Raw genomic sequence first — 26,326 nt, 5'->3', positions numbered from 1 at the left:
TCCTCCTTTCTTGTGCCTAAGTAATTTCTTATTAGTGGTAGTATTCTCATCCCTACCCTAGTTTTTCCTTGCTATGCTCTTTACAATCTGAGAACTGTACTTTTATTATGCCATACCACTAAAATAGAGTTCATCTTATCTTCTAAGGAAGGTAAAAATAGTATACAGTTAACTGAATGTATTTCTGGGTTTTATTTTTCTTGTTGCTCAATATGTGACTCGCTCAAGGCCAGCTCTATTGCCAGTGCCTAAAACCAAACCAAACCAAACAACAAAACACTAAGTATCAATACTTCACAATTCAGCTTTGACTTTACTCTGTCTAACCTTGTGCCGTCTTAAAAAAGACAATATTCTCTGTCCACCTAGATCCTGTAGAAGTAAAATGCTCAGCTCTTGGCTATAGTGGGATAATGTAATACAACTTGATTCCTAATGGGGTTACTATAACTTTTTTTCAGCAAATGTGATGTTTTCTTCTGTAAAAAAAAGCACTGTATTTCCTTTTTTGGTGACTTTAGATTTCCAGTTAGCTCTTTTATCAGAAGTACTTATTTGGTCAGATTATGATGCTTTTAAAAAAGTTTTTTAATTGTGGTAAAATGCACATAACATTTACCATCGTAATCATTTTTAAGTGTATAGCTCAGTGGCGTTAAGTACATCCACCGTGTTGTACAACTATCACCACCATCCATCTGTAGAACTCTTTTCATCTTGGAAAGCTGAAACTGTACCCATTAAACACTAACTTCTCACTACCCCCTTTCCTCAGGTCCTGGCAAAAACTCTTCTACTTTCTGTCGCTATGAATTTGACATATAAGTGAAATCATGCTGTGTATATCTTTTTGTGACTGGCTTATTTCACTTAGCATAATGTCTTCAAGGTTCATCTTTGTTATAGCATGAAATTCCTTCCTTTTTAAGCCTGAATAATATTCCATTGTGTGTATATACCACATTTTGTTTATTCATCCATTAATGGACACTTGGGTTGCTTCCTTTGATGCTCTTCTTTTAATATATATTGCACTGAGGTATTGTACCTAGTTGTGATCGTTTGATAGGGTATAACTGTTGTTCAGTGCAGTAGCCACTAGTCATATGTAGCTATTAAAGTTTAAATTAATTGAAATTAAATAAAATTTAAAATTTAATTCTTCATTCACATTAGCCACATTTTAAGTGCTCAGTAGCCACATGTGGCTAGTGACTGCCATATGGACGGCATTGATACATAGAACATTTCGATCATCACAGAAAGTTCTATTGAACAGTGCTGTATAATGAATGCACAGGCTTATTTTAATACCTTGAATTTAAGGAAGACAGAAAAGTCTCTTGTGGATTATGGAAATATTTTTATTTATATTTGAATAAAGAAATGTTTTAGTTTTGTTTAGAAAATAATTATGTCTGTTTAAAGACATTTTTTGCAGTGAGTCAAGAGGTTTGGGTTCACACTCTGGAAAGTATTAAAGTACTTTGTGCTGAATGAATGTTAAATTGGTTTTCAAGTGAGGTAAACAATGTCTTAGAAGTTTAATATGTTAAAAATATGTAAAGTGTATATATCTGTATATATCAGAGATTTACAGGAAAGTAGACTGAGTTTGAAATCATATTTTATATCCATTCTGTTAGTTAGGAGAGTTATGTGTTGTGTTCGCTTTTAGGAGTTGGAGTTTAATTATCTCAGGTGTAGAAGACAGCAAATGATGATTAGTAGTAATTTGTCCAGTTTCTTCATGTTGAGATCTTAAAACAACTTATTCTAGAAATTCTGTATTTTAAATTTTATTTTTTTATCAAGATATAATTGCTGTATAACATTGTAATAGTTTTAGGTATACAACATAATGATTTGATACATGTATATGTTGCTAAATGATTATCACAACAAATCTAGTTAACATCATCACACATAGTTACAAGTTTTTCTTATGATGAGAACTTTCATAAGATCTCTCTTAGCTACTTTCTAATATACTATACAGTATTGTTAACTAGAAATTCTGTACTGTATTCTTAAGCATTTTTACTATCACTGAAATTAGATGAAGCTTTTTTTTTGCTGGCAACCTCAAATGCCATCTTTAGAGAACTGGAGGGGCAGGTGGTGTGTGTGTGTGTGTGTGTGTGTGTGCGCGCGTGTGTGTGCGTGTGTGTGTGTGTGTGTGGCATTCCCTTTATTACTCTGTGTTGTGTGTGTGTGTTTTTTTTTTTTTTAAAGGAACTCCTTTACTTATTTATTTATTTTTGGCTGTGTTGGGTCTTCGTTTCTGTGCGAGGGCTCTCTCTAGTTGCGGCAAGTGGGGGCCACTCTTCATCGCGGTGCGCGGGCCTCTCACTATCGCGGCCTCTCTTGTTGCGGAGCACAGGCTCCAGACGCGCAGGCTCAGCAGTTGTGGCTCACAGGCCCAGTTGCTCCGCGGCATGTGGGATCCTCCCAGACCAGGGCTCAAACCCGCGTCCCCTGCATCGGCAGGCAGACTCTCAACCACTGCGCCACCAGGGAAGCCCGTGTGTTTTTATTAATACCAGTTTGTCGACTTATCTTTTTAGATTACTTTTTAAAAATGTATCACAGGATATTTTAAAATGCATGAAACTGTTTTTGAACCTGCTGGCTATGTTTAGAAATTATTTTAATTGCTGAATAAGTGCTTGAGCTTGAGAGCTCATTTAAATCTAGCATTTTAAAAGTAATTTTTAAAACTTTTTATTAATTCCATGAGTATATTATTTGAAAGACTGTAAGCCAAAAATAAAATTCCTCATTTCTTAGAATAATGGTTCATGTATTTCTTTTCAGAAGTAAAAAGGAAATTGATCTAATCTCATTTTTAAAAATCTATCAAATGACTTTTTCCATATCAGAACTTTTAACTGTTATTGCATTAGTTTAAAAACAATTTTTAATTAGAACTAGTATTAAGGAGCAAAAACTTAGGCTGTTGTTTGTTCTGATCTTGTAGAAAGAGAAGGGAGTGATATTGACAATAAGCAACTCTGGAAAAGATATCTTTTTAGGCTTAGTTATTGGAGTTGAGCTAAGAAAGGATACCAGTTCACATTCCAGCTCTTTGTAAAACAGAAACTTTTGTTTTTCTGTTAATAACTTGGCTTTCTGCAGTTACAGATAATGAGCTGGTGTGATAATGAGAAGTGGCTGAAGCTGAGGAAAGTAGATAATTTTTAAAATCTAGTGTATGTAGATACCATAAAACACCTACAAATAGCAAAAAACAAATAACAAATATTTAGTTCAGGAAAGAGTTATAAAACCAGTATTTCACAGTTCACTATTTGAACACTAACATTTTGTTTTTATCTGATGATACTTGCAACAAGTTTTTTCATATCTAGGCAAGGATATAATTCATTAATTCAGTCAATAGGAATGCCATTGTGTACCTACTGTTGTAATCATATTTGAGCAAATGAATTTTGGTATTATTGTGAAGTTAAAATAGACACATTCTCTTTGTTTCAGTAGTCCCCAAAGGAACGTTTTAAAAAAATTAATTTCAAAAGTTACATTATTAAGACATGTATTTGAGAGGCTCTCCCTGAAAGGCAATTAATTCTTATGATTCAGGCATTGCCAACTAGACACTGTATGAAAATTTCTTATTCAGAACCTTTCGTTTATGTAAAAAGAACAGTTTACTTAAGGGCTTGCATTGTTGAAAGGATTATGTATCAAACTGGAGCCATTCAGTTTAAAGTACACTATTTATAGCTTTAGAAAACTGATCAAAATTAATTCTTATATTAGTTAATAAAAAATAATTTTTAAATGTCCATAGAATATAGAGCAGACGTTGCAACTAACATGCCTTCAGGATCTAGGCAAGTAACAAAATAGTGAAGCAGGTGAATGTAGGGAACATACACACAATGTGGAATCTACAAGTATAAAAGCAGTTGGTGTCAATCATTTCTTGGCTGTGGTTGTTTCCATATGGGCTCTCATCGCCTTTTTGGGGGGAGATATACTCTAAATTTTAAAATATTTGTTTAAATTCTTAAAAGACTTCTAATCAAACAAGACATGTTTGTAGGACCATCTCTTCCACTACAGTAATTTGTCTTTATTAAATCAAATATTGAAGTACCTACCATATTCAGGTACTATGTTAAGAACTATAGTATATACAAATGAATATTGGACCTGGCCACTACCCTTTAGAACAGCATTCTTCAATAATACTTCCTGGGATGGTAGAAATGTTATATATCATTTTGGTTATTGCCCTATATAGTAGCTACTGGCCATATGTAAATTGTGGCTAGTGCAACTGAGGAACTGTCTTTTTAGTTTAATTTAAATTTAAATATACACAGCTGCATGTGGTTAGGGACTATTCACTGACAGTGGTGCTCTAGCTAAATTCAGTTGCTAAGACCATCATGAATAGTTACCGGTCCAAGATTTAAATTATATTTCAGGATAGCAATGGAAGAGATGACTGGAGGTCACACGCAATTTCTAAGTGAGTTGTACAGGCAGTTGCTATAGGACTTCAGAGAAGGGAGTGGTCACTTTAAGATAAACTTTAGGGAGCAGGTGAAATTTAAACTGGCTCAAGGGATAGGTGGAATTTTATTAAGAGAAAAAGATGTTCCAGGACAGTGGGATAATGGGAACCAAATGCATGCAGGCAGGGAAAATTAAATAAAACTTCCTATTTTTCATTTAGAAGGCTGCCCAAAATTATGTTTCTTGGTTTTTTTTTTCTATTTTAACAGGCACATTATTTGATAATTGAAATTGGCCTTGATACATTTGCTGGTTCTAAATTTTTGTCAACAGCTCGAGAAATAAGGCATTGTGCTGTTTTTACTCTTTGAGGTCAACAGCCAAAAAGATGTAAAGAATGTAAACTTTTAAAAAATAGCTTTATGAACTTCGACTCAATTTTGCTGTGAACCTAACACTGCTCTAAGAAATAAAGCCTATTTTTAAAAAAATAGCTTTCCTTTATATCATATTTACTCCTTTTACTTGGAATATGCAGATTTCACCACTTAAAAGTTTTTTAGTCAGTTATGACTTCTTTCTCGTATGATGAAAGATATTTTAACTCAAAGAGCTAAGAGAAAAGCAAATGAAAGCTCTCAAATGCTTAGCTTTCATGAGGTATCGTAGTTTCAGTTGAAAACTGTTTCTGTTTTATAGTTGTTGGATCTTTTCTTTGGGGGAATTTAACTTGCAGCATGGTGTTTGAAATATTTTGTATTCTGTTCATGCATACACCAATTTAAAGGGATGACTTCTTAGGTAGTTTAGCCGGGGAAATCTTTGACTACTGATGCAGTGATATTTTGAGTAGAAAAATGATTTATGAATTAAAATATACTAAAATCCCTGTTAAATAATACCTTATGAGAGAGAGAGCATTTCCTTGATTATCTTATATAAAAGTAGCAGTACTTCCCACCCTACCTTCCAGCACTCCTTATCCCCCTTCTGCTTCCTTGGTTTATTTATGTAAATTACATGAAATAAAGCATTTATTACTTTATGTGCCTGGTACTTAGTGGGCACTCAATAAGTATTCTTGTCTAACCTTCCTCATCATCATGAGTAACCAAATTGTCTTTTAAAATGTATAGTGAGAGATACTTTTTAAAGTGGTAGTTTTAATTTATGCTAATAATATGGTAATTATTTTCATGTATTACAATAAAGTCTAAAGCATGCAAATAGTTTTATAACTATTTTTAATAACTTTTTCTTCTCCTTCCACCCCTCACCTCTGGTAACCACAAATCTGATCTCTTTTTCTATGAGTTCATTTGCTTGTTTTTGAAAATACAATTGACCTATAACACTATGGTAGTTCTTGTTACACAACATAGTGCTTTGGTATTTCTGTACATTTCAAATGATCACCCCAATAAGTCTAGTTAGGATATGTCACCATACAAAGATAACACATAGTTATTGACGATATTCCCCAAACTGTACATTTCATACCTATGACTCATTTATTTTGCAGCTGGAAGTTTGTACTTCTTAATCTCCCTCACCTATTTTTTTCCTCCCCTTCGCCCCCTCCCCTCTGGCAACCACCTGTTTGCTTTCTGTATCTATAACTCTGTTTCCATTTTGTTGTTTGTTCATTTGTTTTATTTTTTAGATTCCACATATGGGTAAAATCACATAGTATTTGTTCTCTTCTGTCTTATTTCACTTAGCATAATACCGTCTAGGTCCATTCATGTAGTTAAAATGGCAAGATTTCATTTTTTTATGACTGAGTAATATTCCATTATATATATATATATATATATATATATATATACACTTCATCTTCTTTATCCATTCATCTATTGATGGGTGCTTGAGTTGCTTCCATATCTTGGCTATTGTATAGGCATAGAGAAATAAAATTACTTGTTCATGTTACATAGCAAGTTAGCCCAACTGGAATTTGAAACTAGCTCTATCTAAATCTAAACTGATGCTCTTTTCACTATATAGTTTATATTTTAATATTTTAAACAATTATAGAGGTTTACTGTTGAATTTTGTAATAAACATTTTCCCCCATCACAGATGTGATTTGATTTACTACAGAATTCTTGGAACAACATAATATGATAAAAAGCTGAGGCTACTAGTCTATAGATCCATAAAATATTAAGTGAGATGGACATATATCAATTTAGCCTAAACTCATTTTACAGATAAGAAAAATGAGACCCAGAGAGGTTAAGTGATTTGTCTGCCATCACTAAGTAAGGGAGCTGAGACTAGAACCAAGATATCCTAACTTGAGTAGAGATTTTTAATGAACAACCTTGAATTTAATAAAAGGAATATATGACCATGTCTATAATAAGGGAATAAGATAATTAAAAAGGCGTTCTCTTTTTTAAAAAAAAAATACCTTTCTTTAATGAAATCTTATTGACATTCAATAAACTGCACATATTTAAAATACACAATTTGATAAGTTTTGGCACACCTCTACACTCATGAGACCATTACTGCAATCAACAATGAACATGTCTATCACTCCCTAAAGTTTCTTTGTGTCCCTTTGTAATCTTGCCATTACACCCTCTTCCCCAATTCCCAGGCCTAGAAAACTGCTTTCTATCACTATAGATTCATTTGCATTTTCTAGAGTTTTACATGAAAGGATCTTACAGTGTGTACTTTTTTTTTTAACATAACTTCATACACTCCACATAGTGATTTTTGAGATTCTACCATGCTTTTGTATATAGCAATAGTTTGTTCCTTTTTATTGCTGAGTAATATTCCATTGTATGGATATACCACAATTTGTTTACCCATCTACCTGTACACGGATATTTGGGTCGTTGCCAAGTTTTGATTATTACAAATAGAGCTGCTATGAACATTTGTGTGCAAGTATTTTAGTGGATTTATGCTTTTATTATTCTTGGGTAAATGCCTGGGAGAGAAATAATTCATTTTGGTATGAAAAATATCTCATTATTTTAACTGCATCTCCTAACAGAGGTTTGGTAGTTTTTCATTTGCTTATTGTCCATTCTGAATTCTACCTGGTTGTATTTTTTTAACCAAAATATTGAGGGGAAGCAACTCTAACATTTCACATTTGTTTATCCCAGAGTGCTCTAGATAATGGCAAAAGTAATCCATGAATAATTTACATTTGAATTACTACAGTACTTGGGTCAATAATTGTTCTTATATTTTTCTTTTGATGCATTTTTACTTGTTTTGTATATTTGAAGGAAATCCAGCTTATTGGACAGTATATGGGAACAAAAGTTATTGCCATTTGGTTACATTCAGTAGCATGACTAACACTAATGCTGATTGACAACCTGGAGTGGGGGAGGGGAATCTCAAATTATTATTATTGTTATTAAGTGTTTCCTTTATACATAATGCCTTAGTGACATTCTATAGATCTGCAGTTATAGCCTACCTGTTATCCTCTAACTATGTTTTTTGTGGTTCAGCCTGTCTAACCTGTAGTTCTTGTGTTAATGTGAATAGATATAAGGAAATTAGTTACGGCTATTGACTGGTTCTCTGTAGGTTTTTGTTATCTAACCCCACCCATAATGGAATATGTCATTTTATAAACTCTGTTCTATTTGGTAGTAAAGAATAAGATAGCTTGAAGTCTTAGTGTGACCTTTTATCTTCTTTTGGGGTGCTCCTTATACCAGTGGAAAAGTTGGTTCTTCACTTTGGAGAATGTGACCTAATGTGTTGTGATACGATATCAAGTCATACTTCAAAATTACCAATTTTAAATTGTGATTAAAATGTAGTTTTCTTTTATTATGTATTCAGTCATATTTTAATGTCTTATCAATGGGGAATGAAGTATATTTTCCAAATAAAGTATTCTTAACCCTTTAAACATATGAAGCATTGATTTTTTAACATTGTGTTTAGAAATTACATTTATGTAGTGTATGTCACATTTTGCTGCCTGATTTACATAACATACATAGAAAATTTGACTCTTTCTTGAAATATGTAGTACTCCTTATTCCTGTACCAGATGACTTTAGTGGTTAGTATGATTCTTTTTTTTCTTCTTCTTCTTTTTCTCTCAGGTATTACTTCTCACTCAGTATGTCAACTTTGAGCAGCCATTTCTCCATTCAACAAATATTGACTGAGCACTTTCTGTATTTGAAGCATTATTCTGGGGCCTGGTCATAAAAGAAGGATCAGAATGTTTAATAGTGATCAAATATACTTCCTTCTCTCAGGGAACTTAAACTGTGGAAGGGAAGATACACGTTAAGTAATTATACAGGGATATTGGGACTTCCTGCTAAACTAAGATAATGAATGGGGGGAAAAAGGAAGCATACAATCCCAAATCATCATGACAGCGAAAGTTGTTTATAGGATTCATAATGGATATAATGTAAAGTTTGAGTTAAAATTAGAACTAAATGACTGTTTTAGAAAAAAAAGATTGAAACACAATTTAAGAATTTGCCATGGGTCTTAGAGCAAATCAGTGACAGAACCATGACTAGAATTTCGGTTTTCTTATTCATAATCTCTCTCTCTCTGTTGCCTTTAATATCCTACCTTTGCTTAATCATTATGGATAGTTTTGGTTGTGAAAAGTGTTTCTGTGTTGGAAGCATGTGAGAGCCTGAGATTTGCACATGCTATTAAAAAAGGTATGATTTTTAACTACATTTTTTAATTGAGATGTCATTTTTACCAATAATAATTTTAGCAATATTAAATAGGAGATATGATTGAGCTGAAACAATGATTTCCATATTAATGAAGTGAACTTAGATCTGAGCCACTACTTTATAGGAAGAGTGGCTTGATCATCTTTGAATCATCAGTGTCTAGAATAGAACTTTACACATAGTAGACATTTAATAAATTGCTGCTGAATGAAACAAATTTTAAAACACAAATTTGTATGCTAAGTTATAGGACAGAAGATATATGAGAGTTCCTACCTGTCAAGATCTGAATTATGGTTTATATCTGAACAACTACTGTTGGCTACTGCTACTTCTTCCCATGTATGTTTTTGTAGTACCTCATGGAATATGACTTTTGTAGGAGGAACATGCTTGCAATTATGATTATTATATACTACTATAAAATTAAGAGAACTAAGCACTCCATATTCTGAATTGTTAAGAATGGAATGTGTATGATTCCTTCAGATGGGTAATAACCAGGGTTTGTTATGAATTATTAAAAACAGTATTATTAAAATAATATACCGTAAAGTATAAATATTTTAAATTAAGGCTGTAATTCAGAATCCATTTAAGACACCAACTTGACTCGTAATACATTTATGCCATTTTAATTGTTTTATCTGATATATTAATATTTGTGGACACCAGCTTTATAATATGAGAAAAAATCAGTGAGATACTACTAAAAATGTAGTTAAGTAATAGCTAAGAAACTTCATTTTTAGAAATTATAAAAGAAGTTTATGTATTACATTGGTCACAAATTTAAATATATACTTAATGTTTCTTATGTATTGAAATATACCCAGTAACATGACATTTAAACTTAAAAATTCTTATCATGTTTTTAAGAAAATGTACTCTCAGAGTAGAACAATTTTAAGAGGTTGAGAGACCATTACCTTCAAAATTCCAGACGGGGGACTATCCTACATTAGAATTCTATAGCCTTCCGAAACTACTTTCTCAGTAATGAAATCCAGTATCTTTACTATTAGATAGCGCTCTCCTTTAGTTTTTTGTATCATTCCGTCCTCATTTTTTAATAAAAAGAAATACACATTACCAATACAGTCGAATGAAGCTTTCTGGATACCTGTCTCTGACATTTCTTTCCCTTCCCATCCCTCCACCCCCAACTATTATACCAAATCTGGTATATTTATAAATCATTTCCTTACCAGAAGTTGTTTCTTGATGAAATCTCTAGCTCTGAAACCCTCTTTTCCTTGTGTCATCAGCAGACATGAAGACCAATATGAAGGACAGTCGGAAGGTTGCTCTTGTTTTCTTTCATGTACCACATTTCTATCAATTTGCCACTAAAACACTTTATCACTCACTAATTTTTAACTTGCTTCAACCAAGTCTCTTGGCTCTCTTATTGTTTCTATTTGTAAATAGCTGTTACTTATCTTGCATTGAATAATTAGTTTTACTTCCTCAGGGACCTTCTTTTGTATTCTGTATAGTTTCATTGCTGTGTTCCCCAGGCCCAGCTCTGAGAAACTGACAACTTGTTCTCTATTTCTTCATCCTAATCAGTGAAATAAAACATTTAATGAGAGCCCCAGTCTGATTCCCTCCTTCCCTCCTTCCCTCCTTCCCTCCTTCCTTCCTTCCTTCCCTTTTTCCCTCCCTCCCTCCCTCCCTTTTTCTCTCCATGTCTGTCTGTCCGTCTATCTATCTGTTTACAATCTTAGTTTGGTTGCCTTTTATTGTATACTTTCATACAACAAGAGCATCTCTGGGCTTTTCCTTTGCAGTCTTTTTTCTCTTAATATCTCTTTATTCTTAAGCTCCCAAATTCTTAACACTGTGCTTGAAGTAGATATGCTACTATGTTATCTATTTCGTTTATGCTTAGTCATTCTAAAAAATATTTAACACTTTAGCACATTGGAGTTTTTGTGTGATAGATCTGCTCTAAAGCATGACAAATAAAAATTAATTTTTGTCCCATATGTTCTTCATTTTGATATCCTACTATCCTTTGCCCACTTTTTGACTGTTTTTAGTAATAATGGTAATAATTGAATAAATGAGAAATGTCAGATACTGTGACAAAGATTTTTATATTTTACTAATTTAATCATTTTATATTCCTTTGAGACAAAATCTTGATTGATCTTGATTGTTCTGATATCCTTGTAGGTGTTATTATTTTATTGGAGTCTTTTGGCTTTCTATTTCATAGTATCTGACTCTGCCTGGTCACTTCCCTGCCTATCGTCTGTCTCTATTCTATTGTCATCTTCACAACCAGAATTTCCAAATATTTCCAAAATGATCCTAGGAGGTGATAAAGTCCCTAACAGAAGCTCTGGCTAGGGGAAGTGACTTGTGGTTCACATTTAGAGATGAAAGAAAAACATAATGTGTAAATAGCCCTTTAAAAATTTTTTTTACCCTTTGTTTTTAAGAGTTTCAGTTAAAGTATAATGGTAATAGGTGTTTGAAACTATTATCATTATTTCTTATACTGTTAGGACTGTGGACACAAAACAGGGTTTGTATGTTTTATCTCCTGGGAAGCTTAGGAATGGGGGAGGTTCAGAATGAAGATCAACTGTTTTACCTTCAGAAATGTGAGAACAAATAGAATCTAGGCACTGAGAAGGATTTGTTTCTCTGGTCATCTGGAGCTCTGCTTAATATAATTTTTGAAGTTGTTTAAATTTTTAACATGGTTGATTTTATATAAAGGAGGTATTCTGGGAAGTCAGTTAATCAAGGTCTTATTGTATGCCTTTTTTGCGAATATGGTATATTTTCCTTAAAAGTCTTTTTTGCATATTAGGCTCCTAAGAAATAGCTAATAGCTGGAACTGGTTGACAAAAGGCTAGACCTACATGGGTTCTGAACTTGGGGTGCTGGGATGGGCTTAGGGATCTGTGAACCCCTTAACCTCCTGCCACTGTGTGTGTGTGTGTGTGTGTGTTGCACACATGGAATTTTCTGAGAGTCCATTGCTTCCATCTGGATCCCAGAGTAGATCTGTAATCTGTGCCCCGCCCCCCACCACCTTCACCCCAGTCCACATAAACAAAAAGATTTTGAGAACCACTGCTGGAAAATTGGTAAAATTGATCAGTGGAATGGTGATTACACTATACTAGTTTTTGGTAGCTCTAGTATCTGTCACTTCGTAATGAAACCTAAAAGGTTCTAAGAATTTGAATAAATAAAGGAAAAAAGTAACAAAGGAAAATTAACCTAAGTCATTAAAAGAACAGTTACTGACAAAATTCAGATTTTATTCACTGCATAAATTTTTTTCTGCTTGAATATATATGACTTAATTGAAAAGAACAAAGACTTGTGTCTGAAAGCCCTTTCCATATTATAAATGTGAGGATTTTCTTGATTTTTGACTCTAGCTGTTTGTTTCAATACCTTCCTTTTCTTTTTGCCTGAAACTTTTTCTATAACTAGAGCTTTTGGTGGGGGAGGGTAGAGTTTTGGGTTTGGATATGGGGGGGTTGCTATTCTACTTAGGAAACTTGAAGCATATTCTTCTTTTTTTTTAATTCCCTTAAAAATATTTATTAATTAGCTATGATGTACCAGATACTATGCTGGGGACACAGTAATGAACAAGACAGATAATGCCTCTGTACTTAGAGAGGGCTTGTGTTATTGTCAAGCAGGGAAGACAAGCTAAGTTGTTATAAGCAATATGATAGGGTATGTGCATGCGTACTATGGATATCTCACAGGAGCATCTAAGCAAAAATTATTAGATGGTATTGTGTTTTTATCTTTGGTGTCCACATGGTCATTGTCAGTACACAGAAGTATGATTGATTTTTGAGTGTTCTTGTATCCTGTGATAGTACTGAACTCTTTTAGTCTAGAAGTTTCTGGTAAATTTCTTGGGATTTTCTATGTAGATGACCATGTTATCTTCTAATAGGGACAGTTCTATTGCTTCCTTTTCAATCCGTATGCCTTTTATTGTCTTACTGAAGTGATTTGGATGCCCAGTACTGTGTTGGATAAGAGTGCTGAGAGTAAACATCCTTGTCTTGATCCTGATCTTAGGGGAAAGAATTTAGTCTTTCACCACTACATATAATGGTAGTTGTAAGTTTTTTGTAGATGTTCTTCATCAAATTGAAGAAGGTCTCTATTTCTAGTTTACTGAGAGTTTCTAATTATGAATGTATATTGAATTTTGTCAAATGCTTTTTCTGCATCATTATGAACTCATGTTTAGCTTAATGTAGATATGAATGTCTTTTTTTTTTTTTTTAACCACTGTATGTCCAGTGTTGAGTACAGCATCTAGCACATGTAATAGGTATTCAGTAAATATTTGCAGGATGAATGGATTAATCACGTTTGGCCAGGATGTGGGACAACTCTGGTTTAATTTAGTGAGGTGTCCATCCTTAGATCATTCAACTGTGGCCACAGATCTATAGGATCATGTAAGAGCATTGACGACCTCACTAGAATCACATGGTTTGAGTGAGATAAGAAATATTTCCCAGGGCTTCCCTGGTGGCGTAGTGGTTAAGAGTCTGCCCGCCAGTGCAGGGAACATGGGTTCGAGCCCTGGTCTGGGAAGATCCCACCTGCCACGGAGCAACTAAGCCCGTGTGCTACAACTACTGAGCCTGTGCTCTAGAGCCCGTGAGCCACAACTGCTGAAACCAGCGCACCTAGAGCCCGTGCTCCACAACAAGAGAAGCCACCGCGATGAGAAGCCCGCGCACTGCAACGAAGAGAAGTCCGTGCACTGCAAAAAAGACTAACCCCTGCTCACCACAACTAGAGAAAGCCCACTCACAGCAACGAAGACCCAACACAGCCAAAAATAAATAAATAAATAAATAAATTTATTAAAAAAAAAAAATTTCCCAGAAGCTAAGGGGAGAAGAGTATGCAAAATAAGATGAAAAATTACTAGTGGCATCCTTTGGAACAAGGGTGGAAATGTGACCCTAAATTCAGTTCTGTGGTATAAAATGAGATTAGAGTGGTAGAGAACACAAACACTTATAGGGGAACATTGGTCTTGATATTGGAAAAAAAATCATATATATATAGATCTGGAATTGCAGGTATCTTTACTAAATTACAGAGATAAAATTTCATGTTTCAAAGCAGGGAGCTAGAACTATCAATATTATTTGGGACTCTTATTTGTGGTAAGGGAAAACTTAAGTCAAACTAACTTAAGCAAAAAATGAATTGGTTGGCACTGTGACTAATAAGTTTAGGGGCATGGGGGTATGTTTGCTTTAAGCATGTTTAAAGATGTAAGGATTTAGATGCTCAGCCTGTGTCCTTACTGATTTTTTTTCTCTTTAATTCTCATGGTTGCTTTTCTCTGAGTTAGCTTTGTTTTCTGGCTATCTATGGTAAGAAAAGCACTTCTTTCATCAGTAGCTTCAGATTTGTGTTGTCTTTGCAGCTCCTGTGCTTAGGAGTGGGATTTCCATATCAGTCCCTGGAAGGGGCATTGGAAAGGGCCTATTTCAACCACATGACTATTACTAAACCAGTCACTAAATCTGAGGATTGAATACTCTCACCCACATGCACCTTAGGCTTAGTTTTGTGACAGAAATGGTGGAGAAGCAAGGCTTTTATTTTAAGCAAGTCTGTTTTTAAAAGTAATGACTTTATGTTTTGTTTTGTTTTTTAAGAAGAGGATTGTTGTCTCTATCTACATCTTCTCAAAGTGTTGGGATGGAGAGGTATAAAGTGGGAAGGAAAAGGAAAATTGTTTTTTCTTTTTTAACATAATGATAATGTTATTAACACCCCCATCCCTACTTTTTATCTATTGAGAGTCAACAAAAAGTAATTAATAATCAAAATTGAAGAGACTGCTTAGAGCTATCATTATGGCTCTAAGAGCTATCTTGCCTGGATTGCTGCAGTAGCCTCTGTATCATATGTCTATGGTAGTGTAATAAACTCACCTCAGAATTCTGTGGGTATAAGAGGTGTTTCTTCTGCTAGTCTTGCCTGTGCTCACTTATGCAGCTGCATTCAGCTGGTGGCTAAGCTGGACTGGAATGTCCACTGTGGCCTTCCTCACGAGTCTGGTGCCTCAGCTGGAATGGATGAGACAGCTGGAGTGCTTTGGTTCTCTTCCACATGGCCTCTCTCCACATGGTCTCTCTCATCCTCCAGGGTCCTCTCTCTGTAGCAGAATAATCTGGACTTCTTTAAATAGTAGTTGAGTTTTCAAGAAGGAAGACAGAAGCTATGAGTCCTCTTGAGGCCTCTTCTTGAAGCTCCCTGCCCATCATCAGAATGTCACTTCCATTACACTATTAGTCAGAGTAAGTCAGAAGGCTAGCTTTGAGTCAGTGTGGAAGGAGGCTACATGACAATATGAACGTAGGAAAGCAAGATTCATTTGAGTCCATTTAGTAACAATCTACCATAGCTTCATAGCAGTTTTCCCTGCCCCCTCAAATCTGTTAACACAGGAGGTCATACAACATCACTTCTCTCCCTAAGCCCTACACCATTTCATTCAGAATAAAAGCCAGTCTTTGTATTGGCCTACAAGGCCCTAGATGATCCTTAGTGAGAGAGGGATTTATAGTTCATCTGAGACAAGAAGTCCAAAGTAGGCAGTCTAGGACTTGTGTAGCAGTTCAGTAAAGCCATTGGGGTCCTAGGCTCTTCCACTCTGCTTTGTCATCCTTGTTGTTTCTGTCCTATTTGCCTATTACACCTTTAGGCTTTGGATCTGCATTCTAGGCAAAAAGAAAGGGAAAATTGGAAGCTTTCCCCAAAATCCTGGGCTTCCCTTTGCCAGGAATTGTCATGTAACTACTTCTAGCTGCAAGGGAGTCTGGTGAAGTGAGAATTTTATCTCAGCACTTTGTTGCATCTACCAAAATGGAAATTTCCTTAGTGAGGAAAAGGGATAGGCTGGATATTATGTAGGCATCCAGCACTCTCTCTCGGTACTATGTGCCAGGAACTATACTATTGCTATGAAAGCATACTTCTTATTCCTAGGCATAGCCATTGTGAGACTTAGAAATAATACAGTCAAGGTAGTTGTAATAATTCCCTTTTACAGAAAAAAGAAATTAAAGCTTTAGCATGGATGCAGTATCAGAATTTATACATGGCCAGTCTGACTCCAAATACTTAGTTCTTTCCATCATACTACATTCTAACTGAGCTTTCTGTTAAGACACATGCACAAACACACACATACACACACACACACAGACACACACACAATAGCCTACATTTGTGTAAAGCTTTACTGCTTCAGATTTTGTTTGGTTTTCATGTCTGTCTTCTTTAGTAAATTGAATACCTGAAAGAAAGCAGGATTGTGTCATTTCCATTACCTAGCATTCAGTGAATATTTTGAATAAAGAAATTTTAAAGAAACTAAAAGGTGGGAGAACCAAACATAATTTTGCAGATGGGCGAACAGGTACAGAGATGGAATAACATGCTTGGGTTGCATAGCTAGTGACAGAGAGCTGGTGTAAGAACTGGTTTCTTGCTTTCTGGTGAGAGCATTCTCCCCTTAGACACAGAAGGTTGGATTAGGGTGATATGAGAGAATAAGAGGAAATATGTCCTGCCAGTACCCCTGAATTAAGGCACATAATATCCCTTAATTAATGCAAATCAATTAGGTCAAGGTGTAGTTCAAATAAAGGGAAATGGATAAGAAGGTGGTATAGAGTAAAAGAGCACCAAACTAGGAGTCAGGAGACTAGTATGCTAAACCCAGCCAGGTCACTGACTTTTCTTTGTGACCTTAGGCAAGTTGCATAGCTGCTTTGAACTTGCTTTCCTCAAAACTAAAATCAAGGGAGTTACGCTACTTGATCTTTGAAATTCCTTCTAGCTAAACAGTATATGAATCATTGTACCCAGTGAGTTTTTATGGGTGCTCTAACATTTCTTGTCATCTACCAGGTCAGACTGTTTTATATTTCTATAATATAGAGAAAGTAACAGCTTTTTCACTTCTTCTCTGGGAACTTGGCCAGTGAGAAGTAAACATCCTTTCCTGTCTCTCCCTAAATGAAGTACTTGGTCATAAGTGACAGACTTTTTTCTTCATTTTGTTCTTTGAATCTGATCCTGTTCTTATTTTAGTGTTTTTCTTAACTTCACTGTGAGTTTGTTGAAATGTAGTAAATAGAAAATGTCAATTTATATTTTATTCTACAGATCAGAATTTTGTTATTTCATAAAATAAAAATAGTTGTATTTATCAAATATATATTAACACATTTGCATACTTGGAATACTTGACTGGCATATGACGTGGTCTAGTTATAATAAGTGGAATGTGTAGTCTCATCCTTTGCAGTAGAATTGTATTGACTCGAAATAACCTAGTTAAATAATAGCAAATATACTGTAGAGTGTAAAGTATCATTATAAGCTTTTGCATTTGCCAAAATTGAAATAAAGTGAAAGTTACTTTTAATGTCTTTAAAAAATGTAATTCCCTCCTATTAGACAGGCAGTATATATTAATTGCTAAAAAAAAAAAAATTGAGAAAATATGGAAAACTTGGAAGAACAAAATGAAAATCTTCTTAGATTTTTTACCCAGAGATAATTATTGTTAATATTTTAATCTCTTTCCTCCCAGTCTTTTTTTGTCCATTCTTATTTTAAACATAATTTGAAATAAAACTGTGTACATAGTAGCAATACATTGAGCTGGACATACTGCTGAGGAATAATAAAGAGTATAAATAAAAGAAACCTTTCCTTATTCCCTAGACTGTTTGAAATTCTTTTGTTATGACACTTATATCCTGAACTTTCTCTTTTCTATAAATTGGTTTAAAGCCCTGCTACTTGTAAGTTTTGTAAGGGAGTCTGTGCCCAGCATATATTATTTTAAAAATTATTGTATTTACCATTCTATATAGTAATAATTCCTAATTATCTTATTAGTTTACATTTCTAGAATTAGAATTACTGGGCCAAAGGGAATCACTATTTTAAAGATCCTTGTTACATAGTTCCAACTTTTATAAAGTTTTACAGCTTACATCTGGATTATTGCCAACATTATGATTAGAAAACTCTTTGTCAGTTTAAGAGGTAAAAATGGTACAGTCTCTTCTGCCATAGCACAAGTTTTTTTTCTTCAATAGAAGTGAACATATACATGAAAGTAAGCAGGGGAATGATGTAAGTGTAACATGGGCACTGGGTTAGTTCATCTGTCATTTCCCCAAGAATGTTAATATTTTGAAGCAGCTGGTTTTTAAATTTTTTTAATTTTGGAGAAAGCCTTAGCAATATATGAAGATAAAAGCTGAAAATCCTGTAGAAGTTTGATAGTTTGGAGCGTCTGTTGTTATTAAAGAATAGTTTTCTGTTGACCTAATTATCATTCATTTGTAGATAAAAATGCTTTTTCTCTCTGTTTACTTTGTAGTTGCTGCGTTATTTTCATTTATCTTATTTGCAACTTGGTATGAGCTTCCAGTCTAAGGATATATCATGCTTCAACTCTGGAATATTCTTATCCATTTATCTCTTCATGTAGCGCTTCTCCTCCATTGTCTTTATTCTGTTATTCTGGAGCTCTTACTACGTGGATCTTGGATCCTCTCATTCTGTCTTCCATGCCTTTAAATTTCTCATAATCGCTGTATGATGAATTCAGAGTAATTCCCTCAAGTTATCTATCTGCCAGGATACTAATTCATTAGCTTGGTCTAATCTGCTATTTTACCCGTCCACTGAGTTTTTAATTTATTTTGGTTCCTTTGAACTCTATCTAATTTTTAGTCTTTGTTTCTTACTCATTGAAGTCTCTATTCCTTCTTTTATTTATTTAGCTGCTCGAAATCTACTTAACCTAAAAATCATTTCGATTGTACTACTATAAATCCTGAGTGTATTAATTTCACTAATGGTTTCCTTGTTTTTGGATTTGGCGCATCTGCTTTGAAAGACTGAATTAAGGATATAGATGATATAAAATACATTAAAAATAGGTAGGATTAATCATGAAAGAGTTGAAATATTTTTAAACATGATGGTGGATTTAGATTGATAGTGAAAGGAATAGGGTATAAGAAAGAAAGACGGGGTAAGAGAATATAACAGCAAAATGTTAGATTAATTTGACTAGAATGGAGTGGGTAACTAAGCTTGTTGATTTCAGTGATAAAAGGTTTGAGAATTAATGAGGTTTCTTTTGTGTATATATGATTGGTAGAGGATCATGAATACTACTAGGAGTTTAGTTTTATGTTTAGGATTACTTTTGTGTTTTTTTTCCTTTCTTTTTTTATCTTTCTCTGAGCATATTAATGAATTTAAAAGGGAGTTTGTGATTAGAGGTTGGATCTAACTTTGCTTGGTTTTGAAAACATGAGAAAAGGTATCTACTGTTTACTTTTGGGGGAGGTGTGAACTTTATTATAGAGTACAAAGAGTTGAATGGTGGATGAAAGGGTAAAGCTTGTAAACATAAATTACTATAATGTTACTACTGCCTCTAATAGAACCTACTGAGACAGAGATTATCACTGAAGATTTTCACTGCTTAAATAGCTATTTTTTTTTCCTGAGGCTGATTTATTTTACTGTGTCAAGAATATTATTACATTGCCTAGTACTGATTCCATTTATGATATAATTGCTCTTATTTTTTTTTAGGGTAGGGACATAATTTAATAGATGGAATATCTCATTTCAGTTGTTCCAAATGCAAGAGAATTATATTTTCCAATAACTTTCACAGTTTATTGCAACTAAAATTTTTAGGAAAGGAGTAATAGAAAGTACTGTAACCTTTCCTATCTGCTGTCAGGGGGCATAGTTTATCTTAAGTTATTGATTATGGTTTATGTATCTCCTCCTTTCCAAAAGGTATTTGAGCCATGTCACAACAAAAGATGGGAGTAAAAATTCAGGCCTTTTAGGAAGAGGAGGCAAACATGCTAACCACATATGATTTATATCTAATATCTATTTTAGCCAGTATAGTTGCTATGATTGAATATCAATTTTGCCTTAGAGCTTCCTGGAGTATGAGTTCTCTTTACCAGAAAGAGGAAAGCATGACTTCCTTAGCAGTGATAGATTTTCCTGAATTCTAAAAGAAGAATATTAAATAATGTAATCAAATCATTAAGAAAACAAAACAGAACCACTCTGCCAGGCATAAGCTCTGCCCTCAAATTGCTCACAGTCTTTGGAGTTGTCAGATAAGGAAAGGAATACTTGTTTAAATAAAGTCCACATTATCAGAGCACACAGGAGAGAGGCATTTAATCTAAATTCTAAGAGAGGGCATAGGCAGGAAATTCTTTCCTGGGGAAAAAATTGTGGAAGAAAGAAGGGAAAATGATGCATCCCAAAGGTGCAGCATGCATAGTAGCTGAGCCAAAAGAGAGTGTCTCTGGCAGTAAATTTCTGTAATTTGATATGATCGGCATTTAGGGAGCACATTGAAAAGTGGGAGTTGAAGTAGCCAAGGGTAACTGTTTTTTGGTGGTTGTTTTTGTTTGTTTTGTTTTGTTTTTAACAGCCTTTAAATATTAGTACCGTGATTTTCAAGCTCTGCAACAAGGCTCTCTGGAGTGCCTCAGCAAGCTCTCAGGATGCTGCAGTATATTTTTAAAATTTCAGGGAAACACAGTGACACCATTTGTTGGATACCATGTGGACTAACTAGAGTCAGTAAAGTTTCAATATTAAGGATATTCTACAACCCCCTTGTACTGGCAGAATAGGATGAAGGTGGGAATGTCCAACTGATTTCAAGTTTTGAGAAATTGTGAAGTACCCAATAGCAGACATATATCCCATTGATAAGTAACTGTGGCTATTAAAGAATGAAATACAAATGTAATTTTCTTTCAGTTTGTATTATTTCAAACAGCTACTAAGTTGTTATAAGTATTGATTAAGTTATTTGGACCTTACTACTTAATAAATGGAATTGTTAGGTATTTCTTTTAGCCTATGCATCATAAAGAAAAAATTACTGAGACACTTAACGTTCTGGCTTAGTACCTAATATTAAAGTACAGATTTGTGAAAGCAATTCATGTAGTGTTTTCTAAGTTTATAAAGATAGAAATAAAAATATCTAGAGGAATGCATTTAGCTTAAGCTTTCTCATTTAAGAATTGTTTGCCTCCGTTCCCTTTACCTGAAGCTAGACAATAGAAATTTGGGATTTTATCTTTTGACAATAGTCATATGTTTTTGATAACCAGACAAAGGTGGATTTATAAACTTTGGAAACTGAATAAATGGATTGATAGGACTTATGGTCCATTATAAATAGTGAAAAGCCTCGACATTATTTTGGCCCAGATAGGAGATCATTCTATGTTCGTATAGATAAGAATCAGAAATTTAAGGCCAATAGGTGTAGATCACCAATTTCAGGAATTCTTAATCCAAGATCTATGGTACCTGGAAATAGTACATACAAACATGAAATTTTCTTTGTTCTACTCTTTTTTTGTCAGTTTCAAAGGGGTTGTTGGCCCTAAAAAGGTTAAGAACAGATTTATACATCGACTACTTCATTTTTTGCATAGTATGCCTGTTGGCACCAGGTAAATTGGTACCAATGCCAAGTCTAAATCCTGTATCTTCCCATCCATTAACTCACTGTTTTGCAAAATACATGTTTTTCAGAGGTGAAGAATTAGACATAAAGAGTATTTGCACCAAGTATTTAAATAGAACTTACTTTATGGGTGTGATGAATTCCCAAAGAAGTTAAAGAAAATCTTTTAATTACTTAGGTCTGTGGTTCAAAAGATACATAAAGGGTGCACAGTGAAATATAAATCTCTTTTCTGTGTCCTTCACAAGCTCGATTCCTCTTCCCAAAGGCAAAAGTTAACTCTAGTTTCTTGTGTTTCAGAAATTAAAAATTTAAAAACCAGTAGTATTGTAGTAATGGAGTTTAAAATAATGAATGATATACAAATAGCCAGAACATAACTTTGCCTGTTTTAAATGTAGATTAAATGTGCTTACCTGATTTGATTTTCATTTTAAGATGAATAACTGATACTGTGTACTCTATTAGCTTCTGTCAGTAGGACATAATTTAGACATCTTTTAGTAGTGATGTTTTTGTAGTCAGTCAACCAAATTATCAATTGGGATAGATAGTCATGAAATATATGAATAGAATTCTGAAATTAGTCTTCCCAAGCCCTAATGCATTTAATTGCTTAACTAAAAAGTGGTCATAAGGATATAATTTTATTTTATTTTTGCCAATATTAGTTTATTTTTAAGAGGTTCTTATAGAAGATAAAATAGAATTTTATCTCACCTATGGAATTTAATAATAATCTTCACTTATTAAGTGACTATAGTGGGCCAAGAATTATATTTGGAGCTTCACATACAATATTTTGAATTACCACATTATCTCTGAAAAGTGCCTAATATTATTATTTAGATTTTACACGATTAGACTGAGTATTTGAAAGGTTAAATAACTTGTTCAAGATTCACAGTGTAGGTTTTGGAATCTAACTTGGGTTCATGGAATATCAAAAATTCATTGTCTGTTTATACAGCCCAAAGATGTCTTTGTGTATAGATGTGTTTATTTTAATATAAATTTGTCAGGTAATGCTATTTAGTGAGTGGGCAGAGTTTTTGAAGAATTGCTTTAAGTACAGTTGTATTCTTATATGGCATATTTTACTGAGCAGCTAACTTTCCTAAACTCCCACGTTTGTGTGTTTATTTTTTTTCTGTAGGGAGATTCCCGAAGTCTTCCCTTTTCTGAGAATGTGAGTGCTGTTCAAAAATTAGACTTTTCAGATACAATGGTGCAACAGAAATTGGATGATATCAAGGATCGAATTAAGAGAGAAATAAGAAAAGAACTGAAAATCAAAGAAGGAGCTGAAAATCTGAGGAAAGTCACAACAGATAAAAAAAGTTTGGCTTATGTGGACAACATTTTGAAAAAATCAAATAAAAAATTAGAAGAATTGCATCACAAGCTACAGGAACTAAATGCACATATTGTTGTATCAGATCCAGAAGATGTTACAGGTATTTTACTTGATGTTTATATAGTATACTAATAAGAAATGTATTATTTTAAAAATAATAAGATTTGTGACATGTATAGTCTTTAGCTTTTTTGAAAGGACAGGGACTGTATTTTCTCCTACAGTTAAGGTCTTATTTATATTCTATTCAGAAGGTGCAGTGAGTTGATGAATATGAAAATTAAAACATTTACTTAGAGATGAGTAATTCTCTGTCTACTCTCTTACCCTCTGTCACTAAGACATTACTTAAAGTTATTTTCCAGTATTTATGTTTTGTATTGAGTCAACCACATGCTCTTACCTGATTCATCCTTGAGATCAGCAGCACGAGTTTGCCAGATGACTTTTTAAAGTTAAAAATGCATTCTATGACCAAGGGATATTTTTATTTTTTGCAAATATAGTTAATCAAACCTGTGACCTTTGTTCTTTGAGCTCTAAGCAACTGAATTAACAGCTACACTACCAGGCATTTTGTTTAAAAAAGAAGAAAATTTAAAAAGCCAAACATTACTTTTTTTTTTTTTTCTCCAGTATAGAAAATGAAAGGAAAATACAACCTATAAGTCCAACCTAAGAGCATAATTTTTAAACAGTAGAATTAACAGATGTTCATGTTGGAAATTTTTCAATGGTACAGAAAGTAAAAATAGAAAAATGACCTCTATCCACTCTAGGCCCACTCCCTAAAGGTAGCATTACTAAGTTTTTTGTTGTTATGTCCTTCCAGAAAAAAAATTCTATATTTGTATCAATGTCCATCCATTCATATATACATTCTTTCTAAACCTTTTTACTTAACAAATCATATAAGACACATTTGATCTAATAGTTTTGTCTTTGCAAAGAGGATATTTTGAGCTAGTTATTTAATGTCTAAATCCTTAATTTCTGCATTTGCAAAGATAAGGAGTGGTATACGCAGAATGATGTATCTAGCACCACAGAAGTTTTAGAAGAACCTGTATGATTAGCCAAGAGAAAACAGATATAAGTAAAATTACATTTGCTTAAGAAAGTACATAAATTTGACCAAGAACCACAAATTTCCAATCTTAAAAGTTGTGTACAATGCTTCTGATATTCAGTGTACTTATAGAGCTTGTTTTAATGCATTACTTTCAACATCTGGGACTTACCTTAGGGGTTTCAACTGGAGACTGTCTATGTAGAGATTTCAATCTTGTAAGAATAATTAAATCTTAGAAGTGAAAGAAATCATAAAGAAACCAGCCTTCTTATTTTAGAGCTGAAATAATACCAAAGATGTGAATTAATTTGCCCAGAATTACAAAACTAGCTAAAGAACTCTTCAATCTAGTATTTTCTTACCCACAAATTCAGTAATTACTTATAAATGGAAATTTGTATTATGAAATGCTTTTTCTTTAGCAATATCATATAAACTTAGATATAGCCTATTCTGTTGGAACTCTGCCGAGCTCTACATTCTTTGCCCATTACTTTTTTAGGAGAGGTCTAAAATAAGAAACTGTGCTGGAGCTTTAAACTCAGTTTAGAGAAAACATTTTTGATAATCACAGAATACCAATGACTACCTTGTAATTGGAATATAGAAGTGTTTTTGCCACCCAAAGAGTAGCCCATTTGGTTTCCCCAGTCCCTTGTAAAAAATTAACTTTACTGAAGTATATAAATTACATATGATAAAGTGCACATATTTTAAGTATATGATTTGATGAGTTTTAACAAATGTATATACCCAGGTAACCATCACTACAACTAGGGATCCTGACCATCACTTCAGTTCTCTTGTATACATACTTCCAGTCAATCTCCAATCCCCATCCCTGGCTTTAGGTAACCACTGGTCCGCTTTCTATCACTTTAGATTAGATTTGTCTTTCCTAGAGTTTCCTATAAAGAAATGACCTTTTAGTCCTGCTATCAAATTCCTTTTCTACCTCAAAAGCCAATTTGGATATCTCTGTGAAACCTTCCTTGACTTTCTCTGATTATCTTCTCTATTCTACTTTGTCCACTCATTGTTGTATTACAATTTATTTCTGTACATTTTTATATCACTTACTAAACTGTATGATCCTTGAGGACAGGACCATGTTTTCATTCATTTATTTTCAAGGTTTATCATAAAGCCTGGAGTATAGTAGGCATTTAATTGAGAGTATTATATCTCAAAAAAAAAAAAAATCCCAGCAAATAAAAACCTTGTATTCGTTTTTGTAATTAATACCAAAGCGTAATTTATCATGGTACTTTAAATATTTAATACTTGGGAAATAAAGCCTTAAATAAAAGTTTTAGGAGAAATAATTCCAGAAACTTTCTTTGCTGTTATTGACTTATCAGATAACTGCAGGGCGAATGTTATATGAAATATAACTTTCTACTGTGACTTCTTAATACTTCAGTTTGTTTGGAATGAACTTGACAAGTTGGTTAAAATTTGAATATATTAAAAAAACAGTTCTCTTTGCAAATGGCATATTCACACATCTTGGTAATAAGTTGTTTTTTGGGTTTTTTTTTTTTTTTCTCATACTACTTATTTGACTGCATTAAAATGAACAACAACACAGAGGGTTAAAGGTAGTTCAACGTTAATTTTAGGTCACATTGCCATAAAATGTTATGTTTTACATTGTGTACTAAAGTAGGCAAAATCATTTAATTTGATTAGATCTGACATAAAGGGTCAAGGGCCTAGCATTTTGCTTTCAGTTCTCTAAAGTATATAGATTAATAAGTATGTGCAGAAGTATTTGGCTAATTCCTGTTGTCTTGGGGGTATGTAAGCAGAATGAATGATTCAAGGAAAGAGGGACAGAATTTAAATTTGCATTGTATATATGATTACCATGTAAGCAGTTAGGAGGCCTGTTCTTAACTCACTTCTGCAATAATTAACTGTTAACCATTAGGTTCTAATTTGTAAAATAAGGACTTTTATCAGATGAACTTTCAGACTTTTAGCTATAAAACTCTCTGAAATGTTGCTTATTATAATGTCAAGATCAGATCATTTGGGACTGTTTGATGTTCTCTTCATGCCCATGATACTCTAAGCTTCCTGTTCACCTTCCATATACTTCAAG

The 26,326-nt window shown here is 33.6% G+C and overlaps 1 protein-coding gene across 2 annotated transcripts in view; it reads left to right on the top strand.

Annotated features, from left to right (window-relative positions):
- PKN2 (protein kinase N2) overlaps positions 1-26,326 on the top strand; it is a 134,585-nt gene that overhangs the window by 14,447 nt on the left and 93,812 nt on the right. For both annotated transcript variants that reach the window (XM_061183929.1, XM_061183928.1), the window contains exon 2: positions 22,947-23,247. In XM_061183929.1, the coding sequence (XP_061039912.1) occupies positions 22,947-23,247 (301 nt within the window). The remainder of the gene's footprint in view (positions 1-22,946; positions 23,248-26,326) is intronic.

Source organism: Eubalaena glacialis, chromosome 3 (genome assembly GCF_028564815.1).
Source record: "Eubalaena glacialis isolate mEubGla1 chromosome 3, mEubGla1.1.hap2.+ XY, whole genome shotgun sequence".
NCBI lineage: Eukaryota > Metazoa > Chordata > Mammalia > Artiodactyla > Balaenidae > Eubalaena > Eubalaena glacialis.
Note: the sequence above shows the minus strand (reverse complement) of the source record. Positions and strands in the feature narration are given on the sequence as shown.